The sequence below is a fragment of the Denticeps clupeoides genome, chromosome 9 (assembly GCF_900700375.1).
Source record: "Denticeps clupeoides chromosome 9, fDenClu1.1, whole genome shotgun sequence".
NCBI classification, from domain to species: Eukaryota; Metazoa; Chordata; class Actinopteri; order Clupeiformes; family Denticipitidae; genus Denticeps; species Denticeps clupeoides.
In genome coordinates this window covers 15820093-15842545 of record NC_041715.1, presented here as the reverse complement: position 1 = coordinate 15842545, position 22453 = coordinate 15820093, and the positions used below count along the sequence as shown (strand labels likewise).

Genomic DNA, 22453 nt, shown 5'->3' with positions numbered 1-22453 from the left:
CTCCATGCCTGCCGCAGAGATTGCGCGCCATCACACTTTTTCCGTCTGTGCCATGCACGCATGTCCTGTGATGGAAACTGTGAAATGAAAATCCCGCCTGGGTCTTCCAGCCACGGGAAGTGAGAACAGCTAAATGTCTTGACCCTTGCTTGCAGTCTCACGGCCCTGTTTCATATGATCCGGAGTTTCATTTGTTAACTGTTTCCTTTGTCCGTGATGCTCGTAATGACTTTCACATTTCTCCTCACTGGTCTGTTCAAGTACAGTTTGGTCCCTCGGATAAATCAGGGGAACAAAATCTCCCAACTGGCTACTGCTCTCTGGCTGTGTAGATCACACAATGCAAAGTATCGCATGTCCGTTTCCTCTGCTCTCTAGTTTTGGGAGCAAAAGTGCCTGAGGGCGCTTCGTGGAGTATCTAATTTCTCTCCGTCTATCTGTCTTTTATTCATTTGTAGCCGAAATACCTTTGTTGGGTCGGACAGGTTGTGCATAGCTCAGAGAGCGGTGAGGGCGTCTTGTTGGACGTCAAAGGCCAGACATCTGGTTCACTCGCTGACAGGGAGGCGGCCTTGACCGTGTCTCCGGTACTTTCATGGCTCTCCATGGTGCCGTGCTCTCTTACACTTGACTCTTAGACACAAGCCACAAAGTCGCAAAATAGAAGAAGCATCAAAATATCGCTCCACACACACGGCAGGGCACTTTCTTTCAGCTGAAGGTGGAGCTGCGTCCCCTCACATACGCTAATAGCTGAGTGCTGGTTCCCTACAGTAAATCCAGACCCTCCTGATCGCATTTGATCATGCCGCTGGCTGCAAGCAGCTTCTGGTTGACCATCAGCTCTACACGTTTTCAAACGCTCCCTGCCTGTCCTGTCCTCTTTCTTCTCCCTAGTGATGGCTTGGACATTTATTTGGAACTTTGTCTTATATAATGGATAGAAAAAGTGAAAACAAAGAAATTTCTAAATGACCCCAAACCTTTGCAGAGTAGTGTATGAATATATTGTGTGTGATTGTGTTTGATGTTTTTTCTATTCAGTATTTAATGAAAGTAAATGCAATGCATCTTATCTCACAATATTGCCATGCGAACAGTCCAAAAAAACCTCAAAAGAGGAAAATAGTGTTTTTCTTGCTACGGTGCCATAAACAGGAGAGCTGTTGAGTGCAATTTTACTCTAGTGATATTCATAGATTTTCCCTAGAACTTTTCACCCCAAACTGCCCCATGGCGGCTCATTTCCCTCAGGCTTCCCCTCACACACTTCCTGGCTCCCTTTGGACTACACACATAGGAGTCTCTGCTGCTTACATTATGGAGATTACCATCTCCCCGCAGGAAACTGGCTCTGTGGGGAGGAAGGCAACACCTCAGAGTTCACAAATAGAAACCTCCTCATTGTGTTTAGTGCTGGAGAGGCTCTGGCTTTTGGCATTGCACAGGAAGACCTCAAAGTGCCGCTGAGGGCAGCCTGAGATCACGCAATGATCACCCGGGCTTTATGGAAGACAATACAAAAAAATTAAGGCGGCGGGTTTCGATGAGCAAGGCTGTGAAAACCTCTGCCAAATGTGCTGCAGCTGAAAGACTTAAATAATCTTTGAATTAATGTTGTGCAAGGTGTAACAATATGGGCACTATTTTCAAACTGGCACTATACACAACACTAAGCGTGGGGCTTGTTTGCTGGTGTAAGGTCAAAGACACCCTCAGGATTTACATAAATAAATAGAATAAGTGTTTAAATAATTACACACTTCAAGATACACATAACCATTAAGTAGCTCTTCTGTGTGTCCCTGTAACTACTTATTGTAAGGGCGTCTGATAAATGCTGTAAATGTAAATGTATTAAATGTGTAAAATGCTGTTGAACAAGTGCACCTTTTGTTTTGTTGTACTGCCTTCTTTCAGCAGTACCACCTTAGAACTTACAGGCTTGGTACCTGTCCATGCCAGTGAAAACACAAACACCATGGCCAAATTCACCTAATCTGCATGTCTGTGGACTGTGGCAGGAAGTCCATGTGAATGCTGGGAAAATGTGAAAACTCTAGACAAAGAGAACCCCAGCCCACGACTCGATGACAGGACAGGGGCGTTAATTGCAATTGCAGTAGGGTGGTGAAATCCAGAAGTCATGCAGAAAATCTTTTTTCTGTCCCTGGGCACGTCAGTCAGCACGACTGGAAATTTAGTGAGGTGCATTCTAGGTAATGCTTTGTACTTTCTGTGACTTTTTTTTTTGTGTGTCAGAGTCACAGTATTGCACTTGCCAGTTCTTTGGAACTAAGTTTAAACTTGTCTGATAAAGTTGATACTGACATTAACCCCTTTAGAAGCTCATTGGAAAGGCAGGATAAATCAGAGCAGAAGATGTGTGGAGCCAAGCTAATTACAAGAGCAGGTCTGTTGGTTTGGCAGGACAGCAAAAGGAGAGAATTACTGCAGCTTTGAAAAGCTGACCTCAGAGCCGAGCAATTGTTCCAAAACCCTCTTAAACCGCGATGTCACCCTTGTGTCATTTCTTTCCTTTGTGTCAAAGAGCTTCTACGTTAAAACGTTGAGCGCTTTCTCCTCAACAGGATGTGAACCAGGTGGGTTTTCCTCTGCTTCATTTCGGCTCCAAGAGGGCAAACCACATGCACTAAATACCTTAGTCTTAGATGTGGCTTTATACTGGGGACTGGTTAAATTTTTTTTTTACTGAATTGTCTGTGTTACTGGTCCATTGCCACGTACACTTAAAATAGACCCTGTGCATGATGTCATATGCTTAAAAAATCTGCTTAATCAGGTTTAATCGATGTTAAAAAATAGGTCAGTTTTACTTTACTTTGAATATTTCAGGACGAAATGGGTTCTTTTCAACTGAAAGGCTTTGATGACAGAAAAGTTGACAGAAACCATGTGACCATGTCAAAAGACACCCCAGCTATTGCTTGCTGTTGAAAAACATGGCACCTGTGCTAAATAGGGGAACCGGCACCAGAGCGTGAACTGGAAAAGGGGTAACAGTAGGCTTGGCCAGGGTCTGTCCTATGAACCAGAAGACCCTGGTTCAAATCCCACTTACTACCATTGTGTCCCTGAGCAAGACACTTAACCATAAAATTGCTCCAGGGTGACTGTCCCTGTAACTACTGATTGTAAGTCGCTCTGGATAAGGGTGTCTGATAAATGCTGTAAATGTAAATGTCTGATTGATGGCTCATTGAACACCAGGCTCCTACAAGCCTGCTAACTTTTTTTTCACTGAAGCATAACATTCCTGCGTATTCTGCTGGCAGTCATCTTAACCTTTTCTGCCTTCCCACTGAACAGATATCAACACTGAAACGCCAAATAAGGACAATCTACCCTTCAGTGCCTGAAAATGCAGAGAGGGAGGCGCATAGTCTCTTCGTTCAAGAGGTAAGATAATTCCCTGGGGCGCTGCAACCTTGTTTTTGTTGGTGAGAAATTCCAGCCATTGACCATTTATACATGTTTTCTCTTATAATAGGGAGCTTAATTGGCATAATGTTAGCACACAATCCTAAATCAATGCTCGATACAGTAGAACCTTTGAACTGGCACCTGGAGATAAGATGGAAAACGGCATGGAAGTAGACATCACACAAATTTTGCCCAGTCAAGTTGAACTCAGTCCATGATTCAGGTGTTTATACTAGTGCAAGGAATGATGATGGGTAACTTGAGAAAGACCCACACTTCCTTCCGGGTCAGTAAGTATAATATTTATGGGGTTAATTGAAGTATGTCAGTAGAAGCATCTACTTTGTACTTTAGGAAATCATTGTATGGGGTTTATTTGTGGTTCTGGAGGGATGTGTTCTCATAAGGAGGATAATTGAGCCTCAATCTGAACTCCTCGTTGCCCCTGTTATCTCATGAAATCCTATAGGAAGTCATGGGTTTGGAGTTCAGGGCCAGATTTTCTGCTGCAAAAGCCACAGGACGTGTCCTGATGATCCGGTGCACCGTGAGGTCATGCAGACAGCTGCAGGCCACCTACAAACTTTCTGTTTTCCAGTGTCTAACTCATCCAACTGTGAGCAGGGCGATTCCCACATCGGCCCATTTCTCGTAAAAAAAGACGTACGCCTCTTTCTGTAAAGGCTGCGCTGCTTCTCATATCGCTGGAATTTTTGACAGTAAGCAGATGTCTGTGTAAGATCCTCAAAGTTGGGGTTTTGTCTCCTGACCCAACACATACAGAAGCTACAGTATCAGGCCAGACAATACTCCCAAATGCAAACTACTCTTGTCTTTTAATAAAGGGGAATTAATGACTCGACAGATTTTTTGTTTTTTTTCTTAGTTTTCTTTCAGCATTAATGTCCTTTCACTGTGTTTTAATGTCAATAATATTATTTCGTATTCAGTTTCCTGATGAGAGTGGTCAGGACCATTCATAAGTCCAGCCAGTTCTAATTTGGAGAGCCACTTTCTCCTTTGATCAATCTTCCACTTCCGATAGACACTCTAATCTGATTGGATGAGGGGAAGAGCATTCAGAGGCGAGGGAGGATGCTTTAGAACGTCTGAATCTCCAACACCCAGCCCTGATTAAAGAAATCTTGACGGACCTGGTGTTTGCTTCCGCCTCCTTTGTGAGTTGACATTTTTTGCGTCTTGACTAGTTGCTAATAACGACCATTGTTACCGTTCCACAGTGCATCAAGACCTACAATTCTGACTGGCACGTCGTTAATTACAAGTATGAGGATTACTCTGGAGACTTCCGTCAGCTCCCAAAGTAAGTCCTTTGTTCACACGGCGGTTAGGACTCTTCTTTTGGGACTAAGTCTGGGCTTTTATTGTCTACATGTCAGAACAAGCTTTTCTCGGAATAACTATGGATTTAAACCACGTATGTCACTCTTAGCTGAAAACACCTTGATTGTTGTTCATGTTATCGTGCTGCCTGGGTAACTGCTGAAATATGCTGGCTGCTGGGAGGATCTTGTTATGAGGTCATTCAAAGGAAATACTTTAGTTTTGTTGCATTCAACAGGACCAGAATCCGTAAATATGGCGTGAATTGATGAGAGAACAAGTTGATTTCAAGCTGCAATGCCCATAATATAAGACAGTATTTTTACCTCCTGATGTAGATCAAGTTATGCTGAAGCTAAATCTTGAATTTAAATTGACTGAGAGGTATTTTACAACTGCAATCCTGTTTTGTCCATTTAGCAAAGTGTCTCGACCTGAGAAGCTGCCCGTCCATGTCTATGAAGTGGATGAAGATGTGGACAAAGACGAGGTGAGAGACTTTGGTCCTTTTGGCCCTCAGTGGTGGCCCCGTAATCAGAAGGTTGCCGGTTCAAATCCCGAGCTCCCAAGGTTCCACTGAGGTGCCACTGAGCAAAGTACCGTCCCCACACACTGTCATGGCTGCCCACTGCTCACCAAGGGTGATGGTTAAAATCACCCATTTCATTGTCACTGTGTACTGTGCTGTGCATGCACAATGACAATCACTTCACTTTCACTCTGGGCCTAAAATCAGACCGTCCAGCCGTGTTTCTCGCACCTTCAGCAAGGGGAAAATTGTGCTTGGGCTGTGAGACTGGTACAGAAGATCTGAAGGATGTGAGCCAGCTGCACGTACAATTTCAGACCTGAGTTTTGGTGGTTGTTGGTTGCCATTGCTTCTCCTCAGGACAGATGTGACCTGTTAACACTTCCTGCTCTGCCAAAGCAAACGTAAAATGCACACGTTTACTCTGACCCATTAAAAACTAACCAACCACTGAATTAATGATTGGTCACAGATCTTCTGGCCTGGAATACTCACATCTAGACAAAACTGTCTCAGGAAATCCCCAAGATCTACATTTTTATAACATGAAATGATTCTAAATTTGCGTCCCACCTTTCACTTGTAATGCTATTAATGACGTTGTGAAGGACTGTTTATTTACTCCACTGCTCATTTTCCAGACCCCAGAATAATTTGAACTGCCAGACTTCATAAAGGTCTGATCTTTGTTGGACTTATTTCAAGGCAAATCATTTAAATGAGTGATTCCAGATTACGTAACTGCTTGTAAATGTATTTAACTGGCCTTGGAAAGAGTACGTTCGTTTTAGAAAAAGAAAAAGGGTCACCTGCAGTAAACTCGCACCCCAAGGAGTTTCCTGGGCGGAAAAGAAATCCCTTATTTATTGTTCGCTGTGCCTTTGTTGACATGCCCCCCCCCCCATCAGCATGGTCACATTCACTTACTCCATTCAGGGTCGCTGGGGAAGAGTGCTGAGACCCTCGCAGAGCAGCTGGTTTTACGCAGGAGCGCTCTCTGGTCGCCCGGAGGTCACGGCTGCTCGGAGACGACTGTTAACAAATCTTTCTCCATCACCCAACACCTTCTCTCCCACCCTGTTTCAGTAAGAATGTGAAGGAGTAGCCAAGATGGCTCAGAGCAGGAGACTTCTTCCCCCAACACTTAACATATAAACCGGCCAACAACCAAAACAGCCTTCTCTTAGGTTCTGGACAGAATTGGTCCAAACCAACTTCTAATATATTCATGAGCTGTATTTTTAGATCAAATGTGTGCTACATGTGACATTAGGCTTGACCTGAAGCCGCTTGATTACAACAAAACCTAGGCGGGGTTTGGGGACGCCTGTTGATTGATTGGTTGCTTGGTTAAATCACGTAGCAAGGAAGTATACACATAGAATTTTGTCCGATACTATGGGGGGACACCCAGTCCCTGCTAGAAGATCAGGAACTGAACCTTTCCAGACGTTCGTCTAGGTCTCTCATATGCTGTAAATATCAAGTCGCTTGCGGTGGAACGTAGTGAGGAAATTCTAAAGATTTTTCAACTTTTGGCCTTCAGTAACTGAGATGTTCCGGATCCATGCTCAGCCAGGCACTGTTTTTTCACCTTTGCTAATATTAAAATAATTTTTACTCAAGGTTCCTATTGAGCTGCATGACAGATGGCCTAGCGGGTAAGGAAGTGGACCCTTATGCAGAAGGTTGTGAGTTTGAATTCTAAACCACCATTGGTGCCACTGAGCAACGCACTGTCCCCACACACTGCTCCCAGGGTGCCTGTCATGGCTGCCCACTGCTCACCAAGGGTGATGGTTAAAAGCAGAGAACACCATGTGCAGTGCTGCAATGTATCACAATGACAATCAATTCAACAAAAAAAAATATTTACATTGCCATTTCTACACTTCTATAACTTTGCATGTTCTAATGCTCTGTTCCTGTCTTTCTCATAGCAGTAAAACTGTTTGCTCCATGTTTATGCTCCTCTCAGAAGGCCTGGGTTTACACTTCAAAGCTTTTTTTGGTCACCAGGATCAAAGAGGGAAGCAATGGCAATTGGACAGTTGGACATTAATGGTTCTCTGTGATTTCTGAGCTTCTTGTCTCCCGTTCATCCAGGATACGGCCTCCCTTGGCTCCCACAAAGGCGGCATCACTAAACATGGCTGGCTGTACAGGGGCAACATGAATAGTGCAATTAGTGTCACCATGAGGGTGAGTGAAATTTACATTTCCAATAAAGATGTTTATGATGACGTTCCAATAACTCTTGAAGAAAGATAATGAAAGTGACACCAAAAATGTATTTCTCCCTTATAGTCTTTCAAAAGAAGGTATTTCCACCTCACTCAGCTGGGTGATGGATCATATAACTTGAACTTCTACAAGGACGAGAAGATTTCTAAAGAGCCCAAAGGAACAATTTTCTTGGACTCCTGTATGGGAGTAGTTCAGGTAATTTCATATTTATCAGTTTCTTTATTAATGCCATAGTTTTCTGCTTTGGTCCAGTGTTGAGTAGTAAGTAATGATGATAATGATCGGGTCCGAACTGGGATCTTTCATATTCCACCCCATGCTCAACCCAGGCCTTTTTTTTTTTTGCTGATGCAAAGGTTAAATCAATGGTTTCTGCTCCCATCAACATGTCTCCTAGAGAATGAAAATTTAATCAATAGATGGATTGTTGCAGGCAGGAAGAAAAAAAATTAAACGATCATTCCTGCAAGTCATTCTGAGAGTCCCGGCCTGAGCCAGCAGATACGCTTTTCCTGCTGGAGATAGTGGGTCTGTGGCTGTGGGAGTGGAGGTCTGGATTTGCTCCATCTGCTGGGTCACTCTGGGGCAGCTGTACAGTCCCTGCCCTCCCCTGAGCTTCCTCTCCAACCCCAGACATGTGCTTGAGCGGTGGGGCAGGCGAGTTAAAATAATCAGCCTTTTCACCCTGACAGGCCATCTGGGAAAAATAACCAAATCCCACTCCCTTAAATGTTCAAACAATGAAAGAATAAAAGAAACAAATGCCTTTACGGTCATGGTAAGCAGTCAATACTGTAACTCTCTTTTTAAAATGTATTAAAAACCTCAGCAGGATTTTAGAAAAGATTTAATTTTTTTCACACGACATATTTCAGAGAATGAAGAAGGAAAATTATTAAAATGCTGGCAGGTCATCTGTGGAATGATGTGATTTGCTGCATTTTGATCACTTCTCTGTCATTGTGGGGGAAATTATTGGAAGATTATTTGCAGAACTGTCTATGAAATGTACCATGATCTCATCTGAACTGTTCTGCAGGACCCCAACACTGAAAACTCATTTTCACTTGTTTCTGTGTTTCAAATTGTGCCCATTCTGCTGAAGTCTGTAATTTGCTAAGCCAGATAATATGAATCCAACTAGAAACCACAACAAACTGGCATCGAGAGAATCCGCTGTTCGTTTAACTTTTAGATTATTAGTGTGCGGAGGAACGTCATGAGTCGGGCTCAGCTGAAACACACCTCCGTTTATCAAGAATCGAAATCCCACCACACCCAACCGACATTGCAGAGTGGAAAAATGCATTCTGTGCGTCCACTTATCATATCTAAGTCTTTCCATATGAATGCTGGTCTTTTTTTTCCACAGGATGTAATTCAGCTATTATACATCCAGCTCATACATCACTTCACAGTACTGATTCCTTCCATGATGAGAGTAGCAGCATCATTTCCTCCAGTACCCACCAGTATAACGTATATAACTGAGCAACAATGACTTCATGAGCTAAACTGCTCAACATATTTTATACATTTACACACTGGGAGCAATAACTGAAAACGTTCAGAAATGATGCAGCTATGGAAGATGTAGCTGATCTGTGATCACGTCCTGATTCCTGCCCTAAGGACCTTTACCTCCGAAGCATATTAGTCACTGCTCCCTCGAGGATGAAAGTAAAACAGATCTTTATTTAGCCACATGCTGAGAGCGCATGCATTTTACGCTGCATGGTGTTTTAAAGGCCTCCCACTCATGCCTCAGAGACGCAGTGATTTGCCAAAAAACCCAAGTCTCGTGGTGGGGGGATGGTTTATACAGCAGCGCAATTAGCCTCCCCCTTTCCACAGGGACCCTGCTCATTTGGTCACAAGAGAGATTAACAAATCACTGCAAATCTGAGCTCGGGGACCTGCTTCAGGAACCGTGGTGGTGTGTTGCATGGGTTGGCTATACCGTACAGTAGTCAGTTTTGGGAGCAGCCACTTCACCATGGCTATGGTCTTGAATAAGGGTTCAGAGTTCACCTGACAGTAATAACATTTCTTTGTGGTGTGATACAGATTTTACATAGTCACCATAGCCTCCATAGGGTCAGATTTTTGCAGGATGGGGATATACAATGAATATATCATATGACCGTTTTCAAGACATTCAGATTTTCTGTACAGTATTGTTTTTTTGGGGGTTTTTTTGACAACACAGGTAAATTTGAATATCTATGGCATCCACTGGTCCTACCTTTGTCATCTTTGCTTCTATTTGTGTAAAGTTTGTTTCTCCTGCTCCTTTGTCCTAGTCTGCTGATGTAATTTTCATAAAATCCCTAGTTAAAGCAAACGTAAAAAAAGTCTGGTATTATTTCCTTGAATCCCTTATTCTGAGTGGCATGAAATGCATCATAAAACTTTTTCAGCGGCTCCCTTTTGGCGACTTGGCGCTTTCTTGATGTTAACTTTGGATGGTGGACGGGAACATTGTGTCTGGAGCCACTTTATTCACAGCTAGATTTTTGTTTGCAGATGGTGAAAAAAGCCTCAGCAAAATATGCAAATGAATTCATCGGCAGGAAAAACCCTTACACAGTCACCAAGCATTTGAAAAGCTAAGCATGTTTTCTTAAAATAAAAAAGAATCACTGATATATAAAATCTGTTGGACTTTTTCTTTTGCCCACAGAACAACAAAGTGCGGCGGTTTGCTTTTGAGCTGAAGATGCAGGATAAGAGCACATACCTTTTGGCTGCCGACAGTGAGGGGGAGATGGAGGACTGGATCAGCACCCTCAACAAGATCCTGCACTCCAGCTTCGAGATCGCCATGCAGGAAAAGAGGAACGGTGACCTCCATGACGGTGGGTTTTGACATATGACACAGTCACAAGCACAACTGTATGGGGAAAATTTAGTTCATATTTCACCTTCATGTAGTTCAGTACAGTACAGTGCAGTGATTAGGTCCTAGTGGCTCTAAAAGATATTTGAGAAAAAGAACCCCAAAAATGGCCCTACAGAAAATTTTCCGGGGCCACAAATGAACCAGCTATTTTTTCAGATCTACAGCCTGAGTGTAGATTGCATGATATTTATGAATATAATTATGGTCGAAATAGAAATTAGCAGAAAACCAAAACAGCTAAAAATGGGCTCCCCTGCACATAATAATTGCGCAAGTACTGTGGATGAAACCCTTTATCAAAGGAAAGGTCCACTTGTATCAGATATTTCGCAGCCAAATTCCCCTGTCTCGTGCTGTCTACCCTAAATTGAGACGGATCATCCACAGATCCCACAGCCACTGCCCTCTTGCCCTGGCAGTATATCAGACCACCCAAACTTCCTTGGACTACTCCTTCCCTACGTGGGCTGGAGATTGTCTGTGTGGAGAGCATACCTTAATCTCAGGAGCTACTCATAGTGCAGAGCAATTTCCCTCTGTAGAAAGCATGACTTTTGCAGAGTTATGTGGTTTTCATACAAAACACTACAGCCCATCTTCACTGTTTTCCCAGTGTCCTGTTGTGGTGAATAGTTAGAATCCGGTTATGTTACGGGGTGTTTCATTAATGAAGGATTAACGGGAGTTGTGTGTTTATGTGTGATTTATCACACGCTTTCTGTCTGAGGGTTTGGGTGGTTTCTGTTTTGCAGATGATGAACTGGGGAAAGCTGACAGTTCCTCTGGAAGTATGGACAGCTTTCAGGTAGGTCCTGGTTATGTGAACGCGCTGCAGTGCATACTCATGCGAGACACAGCACACAAAACAATGCCACAAAAATGACTGAACTGTGGTGGGTACTGCACAGATAGTTTCTCAGAGATTTTCACAGATTAGCTTTTTATAGTAGCAATGCTGGCCAGTCAAGACAAACCTTGAAGCAAGAAAAATTCAATAAATTTCAGTGGTGAGACTAAAATGGGCAAATGGGATGGGCATTGTTTTTCATTAATAATACACTGTTTACACTCAGGCATTTTTATATAAAGTATAATATACATTTACATTTTTTCTGTCCAGAGTGCCAGAGATATTGAGTCAAGAATGAGGAATGAGACCAGACTGAAGCTGTTCACACTAGACCCTGATTCCCAGGTACCCTCCTTTTCCTCACTGATACCCTATCAGCTCTACACTCCTGAATACTGTACAGAAGCGCCGAGTTTACTGATGGCATGTGTTTTCCTCTTCTGCCGATCCAGAAACTTGACTTCTCAGGAATCGAGCCAGACGTTAAACAGTTCGAGGAGAAGTTTGGCAAGCGCATCTTGGTGAAGTGCAATGACTTGTCCTTCAACCTGCAGAGCTGTGTCGCTGAAAATGAAGAGGGACCAACAACAAATGTAATTGATTCGTATTTCAATTTGTCTAGTTATTTTACCCGTAGTCTGGATGGTAAATATTGCAAGCACACAAAAAATGTAGCCCCAGACGGTGACGCTTGGGCTACGGACGCCTGAGCAGGGACAGGGTCTGATCCCAATATCCTTTTGTCGTTCATAGCAGTGTGTCCATTAGAGCCCATTTCCACTCATCTGATTCTGCCGCCGTGCTTGTGGCAGTGGCACAGTACAGAAACAGCCAATGCAATGCAGCAGAGGCAAAATGTGTTTAAAAAAAAAAACTATCTATTGGGATCAAGTTGTTGGGAGATTTTTTTTTGGGGGGGGATTATTTGTTCAGCCAGTGGGTTACCTTGCTTGAGAAACAGCTGCTTTTTACGGCTTTACCACACTGTGATGACATTTTCTTTATTTAAATCATATCTGATAATTCCAAGAAATCATGCAGTTTATATTTTATTCCAAATCACTATTTTATATGTTATGCTTGGGTCTAAAGTACACCTTCCAGTAACAGAGTGAAATGATAAACCTGCACTCCAGCTTTTCAATCTGATTCTTAAATGGCATCCACAAAACTTCGCCCAACCAGACTGGAACATGCAACATAGGGCCAAAATCCTTTCCTGGCAGTATGTAAAAACATTGTTAAATATTTTTTTTCCCATGATAAAAGAGTTAGAAGGAGCAGGTGGACTATAATCAACATAATTCAAAGAATCACATTTGCTGTAATTAAATTTTTGCTGTTCTCTGTCCTGCAACACAATACTATATTCTAAAAGAAATGAGTAAAACAAACTTTTCAAGTGTATGAACCAATCAGACTTTTAAAGGCAGGGGCTGAAAGACCACACTTGAAATCATAGTCTGTGTTGTTTTAGCCTCGTCCTTCAACAAATTACAATTTGTCTTGATTACAGTGTTAATATCAGTTGAATTGTGCTATGTGGAGACAGACATTAGCCTTTCCACCTGTTCCTGCACATTAACTTTGAGGATAGTGGATAATGAAGGAGGATTTGCCCTCTTTCACCGTCTGAGCTGCTTATCTTCTTCACCTTCTGGTTATCTTGTGTCTTTTCAGGTGGAACCATTTTATGTTACCATGTCCCTCTTCGACATCCAGAACTGTAGGAAGATCTCTGCTGACTTCAGTGTGGACCTGAACCACCCATATGTCAGACTGATGGTCTCCAATCCTGGCTCCCAACTCATAAATGGGGGCGGGGACAGCATACTGCCTGGCCAGAAGTTGGCCAATGGTCTGCCAGAGGCTTCCATGCAGTATCCTAGACAGGTGAATAATACACTTTTACTTCCTGTTGCCCTTTTTTGGATACACTGTACTCAAAAGGAGTTCTTCTTTTAGGGAGTGTTTTCAGTTACCTGCCCACACCCAGACATTTTCCTGGTGGCTCGGATCGACAAAGTACTGCAGGGAGGAATAGCCCACTGTGCTGAGCCCTACATGAAGAACTCCGACTCCACAAAGGTCAGAAATGTCTTTGAGCACCGACACTACTTTTCATTTGATTCCGCAAACAATTTATAGCTATTTGTTATAATCCATAATCAAGAATGTCCAGGTCTCTGTCTTTTTAACCTCAAAATCTTATCCTTATGAATTCTTAACCCATGGTTTGTTGGCTTTGGCCTCAGAACCCTGGTTCTGAGCAACGTGTGCAGTAATGAGATTTATAAAGTCGGACTAGGGTATGTGAAATGCATTAGGGAGCCTTCTCGAAGGCTCTTTGTGGAAACATTGGCGAAAGCTTGCGCTAACTGAGTTTCACAGGCCAGATGCCTGAATGCATCCCTCGCCGCTGCGCTGAGGTCAGCCTCTGAGCATGCGCTCTTTCCTCCTCCAGGCGGCACAGAAGGTTCTGAAGAATGCCAAATTGGCCTGCAGCAGACTGGGCCAGTACAGAATGCCTTTCGCATGGGCGGCCAGGTAGGACCACTGAGCCGAATGAAGCCTTGATCAATTGCCACGGTTTTTAATCACAAGGAAGATTTAGTGCTTTACTTCAGATAAGAGGAAGAATGTGTTCTTTTTTTGTCAAATATTCTTGGACTCACTTGGTCACACAATATATGTTCTTACTCAAAGAACTCAATAACTCAAAACAACCAAAAATGTATTTAATATTTTATATAATGAATGGTCTAGATGTTTTAATAAGTAATAATTGCAATCCTGGTACTTGTCCCACCCTATATTTGCCTTCAAATGGACAAAGCTGGATGCTCCCAGGACTCTGGCATGGGGCTGTTTGTGTTTCCAGTGGGGCACTCATGCCTGTGGTAGGGATTTCAGGAGTGCCTCCACAGGAAATGTGAGCCGATATCGCGCCCTCAGCTCAGTGGGAAAAACACAGCGTGGAACAGCATCTGAAAGCCTTTGTTTCTCAGACTGCAGAGCGATTTTTTCCTGTACACTTGCCCATTTATGTGACCTCTGTATACACATATTTTCACGTATCTGCAAATGGTGCCATCTTATGGTGTCCCTGTATTTTTTTTTCTATTGTTTTCCTCTTAACATAATACCTTAGAAGATCTAGTGTTCCACATACTTCAGAAACACCTGGACAATAGCATATTCCAGATCAAACAACCTATATTGACCATTGGAGTACAATAAAAAGGATGCAGGCCTACTTTTTACATATTTGCACGATTAAGTATAAAGTATAAAGAACTTCATAAGAAACAGATTTAAATCCTTAGAATGATTTATGATTGTCATGATGATGTCATGACAAGGTTGCTTTTACTTCAGTTGGAAATTTTAATTGGTAGAAAATTCAATACTTGTTTTAGCAAGTCACCTAGTCTGAGAATTGGCCAGTCTTTTGATTCGTTATAGCAATAGTTTGTGATGTTCATATTTGTCTAGCTTTTTACCCTCGCCATATTCAGTTTTCTTGCTGTATTCAGCAGTATTTTTATTGTGTTCTTAAATCCCTCTCATTCTCCATTTCCTCCCAGACCGCTTTTCAAAGATGCTTCAGGGACGCTGGACAAATCTTCCCGCTTCTCTGCACTCTACAGGCAGGACAGCAGTAAGCTGTCCAGCGAGGACATGTTCAAACTTCTGGCTGATTTCAGGAAGTGAGCAACAGCCCCCCGGCCATAAATCTCTCGTCCTTTTCATTATGCCTTTTCATTTGTCTAGTGCAAGTTTTCATGCACTGTCTGAATTGTCGAGATGTCAGTGGATTTATCCAGAGAACAATGCAGATCAGCTCAAGGACAAGTTTCTCTGGGAAACCCTATATCCCTTTTCTCAGGCATTATTAGCCGCTGCTGCACCTTTCTAAATATTTTCTCGCTTACGGGTTGATGGTCTGTTTCACATTTAGTCCCAGGTAGAAAATAACAAAGGCATTAACTTCTGCTTATTTTTCCACTCTGCTCATCAGGCCAGAAAAGATGGCCAAGCTCCCTGTGATCTTAGGAAACCTAGATGTTACCATTGACAACGTTGCCCCTGACTTGACCAGTACGTCATCTCCAGCTTCAACATGCAATGGGGGAGCGAAAGGGTCTTTTTCAGAGCACAGGACTGCTCTGGGTTGCTACACTGAGCTTGTTTGGTTTCTCCCTGTGCTCTGTAGATTGCGTTACCTCGTCCTATATTCCCGTGAAGCAGTTTGACTGCGGCGAGAAGGGAGGTGTCCTGTTTGAAGTGGAGGAGTTTGTGCCGTCCATAGCCAAGTGCTCTCAGCCATTCACCATCTACAACAACCATCTGTATGTCTACCCTAAACAGCTGAAGTACGACAGCCAGAAGGCTTTTGCTAAGGTACAGTTATTTTAATGCACATTGCAAGCAGGTAATAACTTTGGGTTCCAGCTGTGGAAGTTTTTTCCAACCCAAGTTTTTCTCCTAACCAACAACCTTTCTTCCGTTTTTATCCAGTTCATACTGCACCACTTCTGCATCACACTTATAATTAATTTTAGATGATGTGCTAATTCTGATAATGAACAAGTGGTGATACTAACATTAAAAGATCTAAATGTTCCCTGAAGAACAGTGAAAAGAGGTAAGTAGGCCAGCTAAATGCTCTGTGTCTCTCTCTGTAGGCGAGGAACATCGCTGTTTGCATCGAGTTCAAGGACTCGGATGATGAGGAGGCCGTTCCTCTCAGGGTAATCCATCTTTTGTCTGCCTCCCTCCTGTTTTGATCCATTTAGAAACAGTTTTGGGTAACAAAAAATGTGCTTTTGCTCTTGCATGTCCTCAGTGCATCTATGGACGTCCAGGAGGACCGTTGTTTACAAAAAATGTCTTTACTACAGTGTTACACCACCAGCAGAACCCTGAGTTCTATGATGAGGTGAGGCCTTTTATCAGTTCATGAGACATCATAGAAGTGGAAAATGCAAACCTTCTAGCAGCCTAGTTTGATATTGGAGAGAGAACAGAAAGCATATTCATTTTTTCTCAATTTCCACAATACTAGTATGCCAACCATAATTTAATGGCCACAGTTTAATCAAACTCAGGAGTTACATTTACATTTACATTTAAGGCATTTGGCAGACGCCCTTATCCAGAGCGACTTATAATGTTTTTTCATGTTACCATCTATGAAGAGATGAATTCTGGTTCACTAGGACCCTCAACTATGAATACAGTTATAGTTATAATTGGCATTCCTGGAATATGAACACAGAATACAATTTCTGTTACAGTTTAAGATTGAACTTCCAGCCCAGCTCAATGAGAAGCACCACTTACTCTTCACGTTCTACCACATCAGCTGTGACAGCAACAGCAAAGCCAGCACCAAGAAGAGAGACACGGTGGAGGCCCAAGGTTAGCCAGAGAATGTCCATATTTCTTTTTCTGACTGTTGCCGCCCAAATCTCTGCTTTGTCTGAGTGGAAAGTCTTGTTTTATTTCAAACACAGTTGGCTACGCCTGGCTCCCGTTGCTGAAGGACGGCAGGGTGGTCATGAATGAGCAGCAGATCCCGGTGGCTGCCAGCTTACCTCCTGGCTACCTCAGCTGTCAGGAGGGGGTCAGTAAGGTAGGTTTTGCAAATGTCTCTCTGCTCTCTGTTATTAATTCAGACTACATATGTTCATATATAGGAAATGTGTGGAAATTAAATGCGTTGTGCAACTGTCTTACAGCAACATTCAGGACCTGAGCTCAAATGGGTGGATGGAGGCAAACCTTTGTTTAAAGTCTCCACACATCTTGTGTCCACAGTCTATACTCAGGTGAATGCAAATGCTGTATTCCCAATTCAGTAAAATGTTCATCTGATTTAGTTTGACTAGGACCATATTGTTGATCGTAATGCAAAGAGAACATCCACGTTTTATTTATGAAACGCCCTTGTGAAATGCCCAAAGAATTGTGACAGGGACAGTCCCTGCTCCCCCTGCTGCAACTCAGGGTTAAGTGTCTTGTTCAGGGACACAATGGTAGTAAGTTGGGTTTGAACCTGTGACTTTGTGGTATTCAGGTTCATAGACAAGTGTCTTAACCACTAGGTTACTACCACATCTTTCTTTTTTATTCATGATGATCTTTTGTTTTAGGACCAACATTTGCACAACTTCTTCCACCACTGTCAGAGCACAGAGTCAGCTGCGCAGGGGTCAGGTGGAGAGCTGGTCAAGTTCCTGAAGGTGAGACCACTCCGCCACCGCATTATCCCACAGCGTATTATCGCTTATCGGTTAGTCTGCCGCAGTGTATTCTTGCTTTATTCGGACTTTAAGGCACTTTGCACAAAACTGTCCAGCAGGACAGGCCAGGCCTGTTGAGATGCATCTGTGGGGTTTTAGCGTAAACATTCTTCTCCACACATAATGAGTGCGGGATTACACTCAAGGTCAGGGAAGATTTTTACTGGCAGGAGCCCAAAAAACTGGACCAGCCCTTTGTTGTTACACTGAGCAACACAGATGCACCAGTCTCCCGCCACTGTTTTCGGATACTGGAACATTCCTTGTAATCATTGCTCATTCATGTTCAGGTGTGTCCTGTTATTGCTGCATTGCTAATTTCCTCTTCATATGGTTTATCGCGCGGCTCAGGCATGAACAGCCACGCAAATCTCTACATCTGTTTGGGTTGTGTGGGTGCAGGCCACTGTGCTGTATATTCTCATGCCAACGAAAGTATTCACACCTACCATAAATTGCTACCAATTACCAAGCTGAAAAAAGCAGGTTTCAAACCTTAAAATGACTTGCTCTAGGGGGCTACTAAGAATGGAAATTCTTTGTGTGAAAGTGAAGTGATTGTCATTGTGAAACACTTTAGCACAGCACCCTTGGTGAGCAATGACAGGTGCCCAGGGGAGCAGTGTGTGGGGACGGTGCTTTGCTCAGCGGCACCTTGGCGGATCAGGATTCTGATTACGGGCCTTACCTGCCAGGCCACCACTGCTTAACACAGATGTATTAGACGCAGGACACATAAAAAAGGACCACAACTGAGCATAGTAACCGTAAAGAAGCGTTGGGACAACAGCTGAGTGAAAGTGAAATGTCCTGCTATCGGTTCAGTGAAACTCCATTCCTGCGTTTATAGAGCCTGCATGCCATGGAAAGTCATGTGATGATTAAGTTCCTGCCCACGGTTCTGAACCAGCTCTTCAGAGTGCTGACTAGCACCACTCACGAGGAGGTGGCCGTCAACGTCACCAGGCAAGTCTGCCTCGTACTTTCCCCACAAGAAAGCATTGTGTCATTGTTTCACATTTTTCTGTGATTTTTAAATAGAAAGGAGGTGGAGCTGTGTACTGTTGAGAACATCCAAAATTATTTCATCTTTCAGGGTCATGATTCACATTGTTTCCCAGTGCCACGAAGAGGGATTGGAACACTATTTACGGTCATATGTTAAGGTTTGTACCTTATTGCATACAATTATTGTAGCATTGTACAAAATGCATCAGAGATTCTATGTTGCTATTGTTTTATTAATTTAAATTCCATTATTCAGAAATGCGGAGAAGCAACGTAGATCACAACAATCATATATCATATAATATTTCCTCAAATAAACATTAAAAAATGCACACGTGTTTTTATTTTTAAATTTGCTTTATGTGTTTAGTATGTGTTTAAGACTGAGCCATACACAGCCAACAGCGCGAAAACCATCCATGAAGAGCTGGCTAAAGCCATGACTGCAATCCTCAAGCCTTCCACTGACTTCCTCACCAGTAACAAACTGCTCAAGGTACCGTGAGCTTGGTCTGTTGATTTAGTCGAATTTCTATTCATCATCTTTCATTCTCATCAGATTTTTTATTCTTATTTTTGTCTAGTACTCCTGGTATTTCTTCGAAGCCTTAGTGAAATCCATGGCCCAGTACTTAATAGAAAGTGGCCGTGTGAAGGTAAGTCAACTTTAATGGTACCAGACTTGTGTGTGGCAGTTTCATTTATAGTCGTGGCTCTGTGGTATGGGAGAGCCACAGGTATTTATGTGCTTAGCTAAGCTTACGGTCTTTATAACCTCAGACGTCCCGCAGAATTAAAGACGAGCTGGGCAGTGATGTTCACCAAACGCACCCCCCCTGCCCGACATCCTGAAACCCTCTGTTTATCACTGCTTTCCGATTTGGCACACCGCTATGCAATTAAGAGACCATAGCAGAAACCCAGCAGTATCCTTCGGCTTTACGCAAGCAGATTCTAACACTCTGATGGCTCGTGTCAGTGTCTGCATCCAAAAGAATTCTACCAAATCTCTCAGGAGTTTCTAAGTCAAAGTGAAGTGATTGTCATCATGATGCAGAGCATCACTGTGACACAACGAAATGTGTCCTCTGCATTTAACCCGGGGAGAAAGGGTGGTACTTTACTTTGTCACCTCAGTGGCACCTTTGCGGTTCGGGATTTGAACCGGTTAGTCTCATCAAGACTATCAGAGACTAAACCCTGTAGGGATGTGGCTGCAGTAGAAGCCCATTGCTGTAAACTGTAGCCGACACTCTCTCCCTGCTCCCCAGCTGTCCAGAAACCAGCGTTTCTCCGCTCCCTTCCACCACACCGTGGAGACCCTGGTCAACATGATGATGCCCCATATAACGCAGAAGTACAAGGACAACCTGGATGCCGCACGCAACGCCAATCACAGCCTGGCTGTCTTCATCAAGGTGTACTATCGGCCTTGAATGTTGGCCTCGATGCACGATTCTGTCTAGGCTATGTATCCAAAATGATGTACTGTATATTCCTTTTCTAAATTATAGATATTTTTATTATTATTTTCAATTTATTGCACTACAGTTCTGGTTCTCCTATCGATTTGGTTATTTGATTGTTGGTCCCTCAACATATAATTGAACTATTCAATTCAAATAGCTTAGTGGACTTAGTGAAGAAAAAAGGGGTTAAAGCGATACACATATTAAAGTGTTTTTGTAAGTCTCTCTGGAAATGTAAATGTACTGTACAGATTGCTTGTCAAGCAGCGCTGCGCACATTTTCATTACTTGTTGTACCTCTCTGTCCACAGCGCTGTTTCACGTTCATGGACAGAGGCTTCGTGTTCAAGCAGATTAACAACTACATCAATTGCTTCATGCCTGGCGATTCTAAGGTAGCGTCTTCATTCTGTAGTTGTAACAAAAGATGGATTTGAAATGGTGAATGTGTTGCATTAAGATGTTCTGTGTCTTGTTTTTTCCAGACGTTATTTGAGTTTAAGTTTGAGTTCCTTCGCGTGGTTTGTAACCATGAGCACTATGTACCTTTGAACTTACCCATGCCATTTGGGAAAGGGAGGATCCTGAGATTTCAAGGTGATTAAACATTTTGTGATTTACATTAAACTTATTAAACTGTTTATATTTTTTCCTACTTGCATTCGGTTCGATCTCTTCTCTCTTTGCCGTTTAGCATTACTTTCTTCCCACATGGAGTCACATGATACTCCTGTAGGTAGGTGAAAGGAGTGCTGCTTGCCTATCCTTTCCCTCAGAACCAGAAATCAGTAATGATCTCCACGTGGGCTGAATGAAGTTTTTTCTGACTTGTCAGAGATGATTCATGTCAAGATAACATTTAATCTCACAAACATTATTCCATACTCACCATTGAAATGTAAATTGATTGAATTTCATTATTGGAAAGGGGTGCATGAGCATCTGCCACTTTATTTGAGTCAGCATCTTTTTGCCCGTCATCGGTGGTCAGCATTTCTAATGACTGCGTAAGTTTGTGGTTTTACCATTATATGTTCAGAAACTAACCATTGATTAAATGGCTGGTGGATGGTTCACAAACTGTGTAAATGGCATGATTGTGCCTGACAAAAAAGTGAAAAAGTGTGTCAGTTCAAGACAGGTGATTCTAATAAAGTGGCTGTTGCACATGAATAAGTATTACAACGTTTTTGATCTTTACTAAATTATTGTGTTAACATCATATAAATGACTTGGTTTAATCCCTGGATAGCTCGGCAACCCCCCAGAAGAACATAAGCAAACTGCTGCTGTAGCAGTGATCTGAATTTATTGGTAATATAAATGATTTATTACTACACAAACAGTTGCTCTGGAAACCAACTCCAGGGCCATCTGTTCACTAGCAGACATAAGAACCATCTCAGGAAATCCTATCATCCTTAACAATTGAAGGAGCTCTATGATTTAATAACATGATGAGAAGACAGGTTTTATAATTTGTGCTTGTTATAATCATACTCATAACTTTCCATGATCTTAATCAGCATTACTGATGTAATATGGTTGTACATAATTGTAGGATTTTGCTTTTTTGTCAGTAATGACAAATGTTGCATCTCAGCTCAGTAAAGCTGTCATGGAAGGAACGTATTCGGAAGGCCAGACTTTGATCTTGGTGGAATTTGGCCTTGGTCTATGGTTGCTGTGTTTATCCGCTGGGAGATTGTGGAGTGTTGTATAAAACACATAATTCCTCCCTCTCATCATCTGTCCCTCCACACCCACAGACCTGCAGCTGGATTACTCCTTGACAGATGATTTCTGTAAGAATCACTTCCTGGTCGGGCTTTTACTGAGGGAGGTAGGCGGAGCCCTGCAGGAGTTCAAAGACATCCGCCAGATCTCTATACAGGTGCTGAAGAACCTCATGATCAAGCACACTTTCGACGAACGCTACACATCCAAGGTATGCTCGTCTGTCTCCCGGGCTTGATAATATTATTTATTTCTTTATTTTTATGCACTCTCATTTGATTTTCTGTGTTTCAGAGTCAGCAGGCCAGGCTGGCTACCCTCTACCTGCCCCTCTTTGGTCTTTTGCAGGAGAACGTCCACAGGCTCAATGTGAAGGAGGTCTCCCCTTTCCCAGTCAACCACAACAATGTAAGGCTGCCATCTAGTGGCTGCAAGACAATTATCTTTTTGCCCCCAAATTTGTTCGGAGTCTGAATGTAAAATATCTGTGAATTTTTCAGAATGGAAGAGATGACAGTCTGCTCTCCAACTCTTCAATGACGCCTCCAAGATCGAGTGCCATAGAGAACAGCCTTCACAAGGATGTGTTTGGTGTCATTTCTGGCACAGGTTATT

General features: G+C 42.8%; 1 protein-coding gene across 7 annotated transcripts in view; it reads left to right on the top strand.

The window, feature by feature from the left end:
- Window positions 1-22453, top strand: part of zmp:0000001200 (dedicator of cytokinesis protein 9) — a 66689-nt gene that overhangs the window by 30447 nt on the left and 13789 nt on the right. For 6 of the 7 annotated variants that reach the window (XM_028990406.1, XM_028990403.1, XM_028990401.1 and 3 more), the window contains exons 3-33: window positions 3331-3420; window positions 4686-4768; window positions 5209-5278; window positions 7424-7519; window positions 7625-7759; window positions 10248-10422; window positions 11219-11271; window positions 11587-11661; window positions 11769-11909; window positions 12997-13209; window positions 13282-13404; window positions 13781-13863; window positions 14904-15026; window positions 15338-15417; window positions 15533-15720; window positions 16005-16070; window positions 16166-16258; window positions 16617-16740; window positions 16836-16954; window positions 17061-17150; window positions 17475-17564; window positions 18475-18590; window positions 18721-18790; window positions 19003-19128; window positions 19217-19288; window positions 19904-20050; window positions 20413-20496; window positions 20587-20698; window positions 21871-22049; window positions 22133-22246; window positions 22339-22447. In XM_028990406.1, the coding sequence (XP_028846239.1) occupies window positions 3331-3420; window positions 4686-4768; window positions 5209-5278; window positions 7424-7519; window positions 7625-7759; window positions 10248-10422; window positions 11219-11271; window positions 11587-11661; window positions 11769-11909; window positions 12997-13209; window positions 13282-13404; window positions 13781-13863; window positions 14904-15026; window positions 15338-15417; window positions 15533-15720; window positions 16005-16070; window positions 16166-16258; window positions 16617-16740; window positions 16836-16954; window positions 17061-17150; window positions 17475-17564; window positions 18475-18590; window positions 18721-18790; window positions 19003-19128; window positions 19217-19288; window positions 19904-20050; window positions 20413-20496; window positions 20587-20698; window positions 21871-22049; window positions 22133-22246; window positions 22339-22447 (3439 nt within the window). Of the gene's footprint in view, window positions 1-3330; window positions 3421-4685; window positions 4769-5208; window positions 5279-7423; window positions 7520-7624; window positions 7760-10247; window positions 10423-11218; window positions 11272-11586; window positions 11662-11768; window positions 11910-12996; window positions 13210-13281; window positions 13405-13780; window positions 13864-14903; window positions 15027-15337; window positions 15418-15532; window positions 15721-16004; window positions 16071-16165; window positions 16259-16616; window positions 16741-16835; window positions 16955-17060; window positions 17151-17474; window positions 17565-18474; window positions 18591-18720; window positions 18791-19002; window positions 19129-19216; window positions 19289-19903; window positions 20051-20412; window positions 20497-20586; window positions 20699-20795; window positions 20838-21870; window positions 22050-22132; window positions 22247-22338; window positions 22448-22453 lie in introns of all 7 variants that reach the window. The other variant, XM_028990400.1, reaches the window with a different exon arrangement.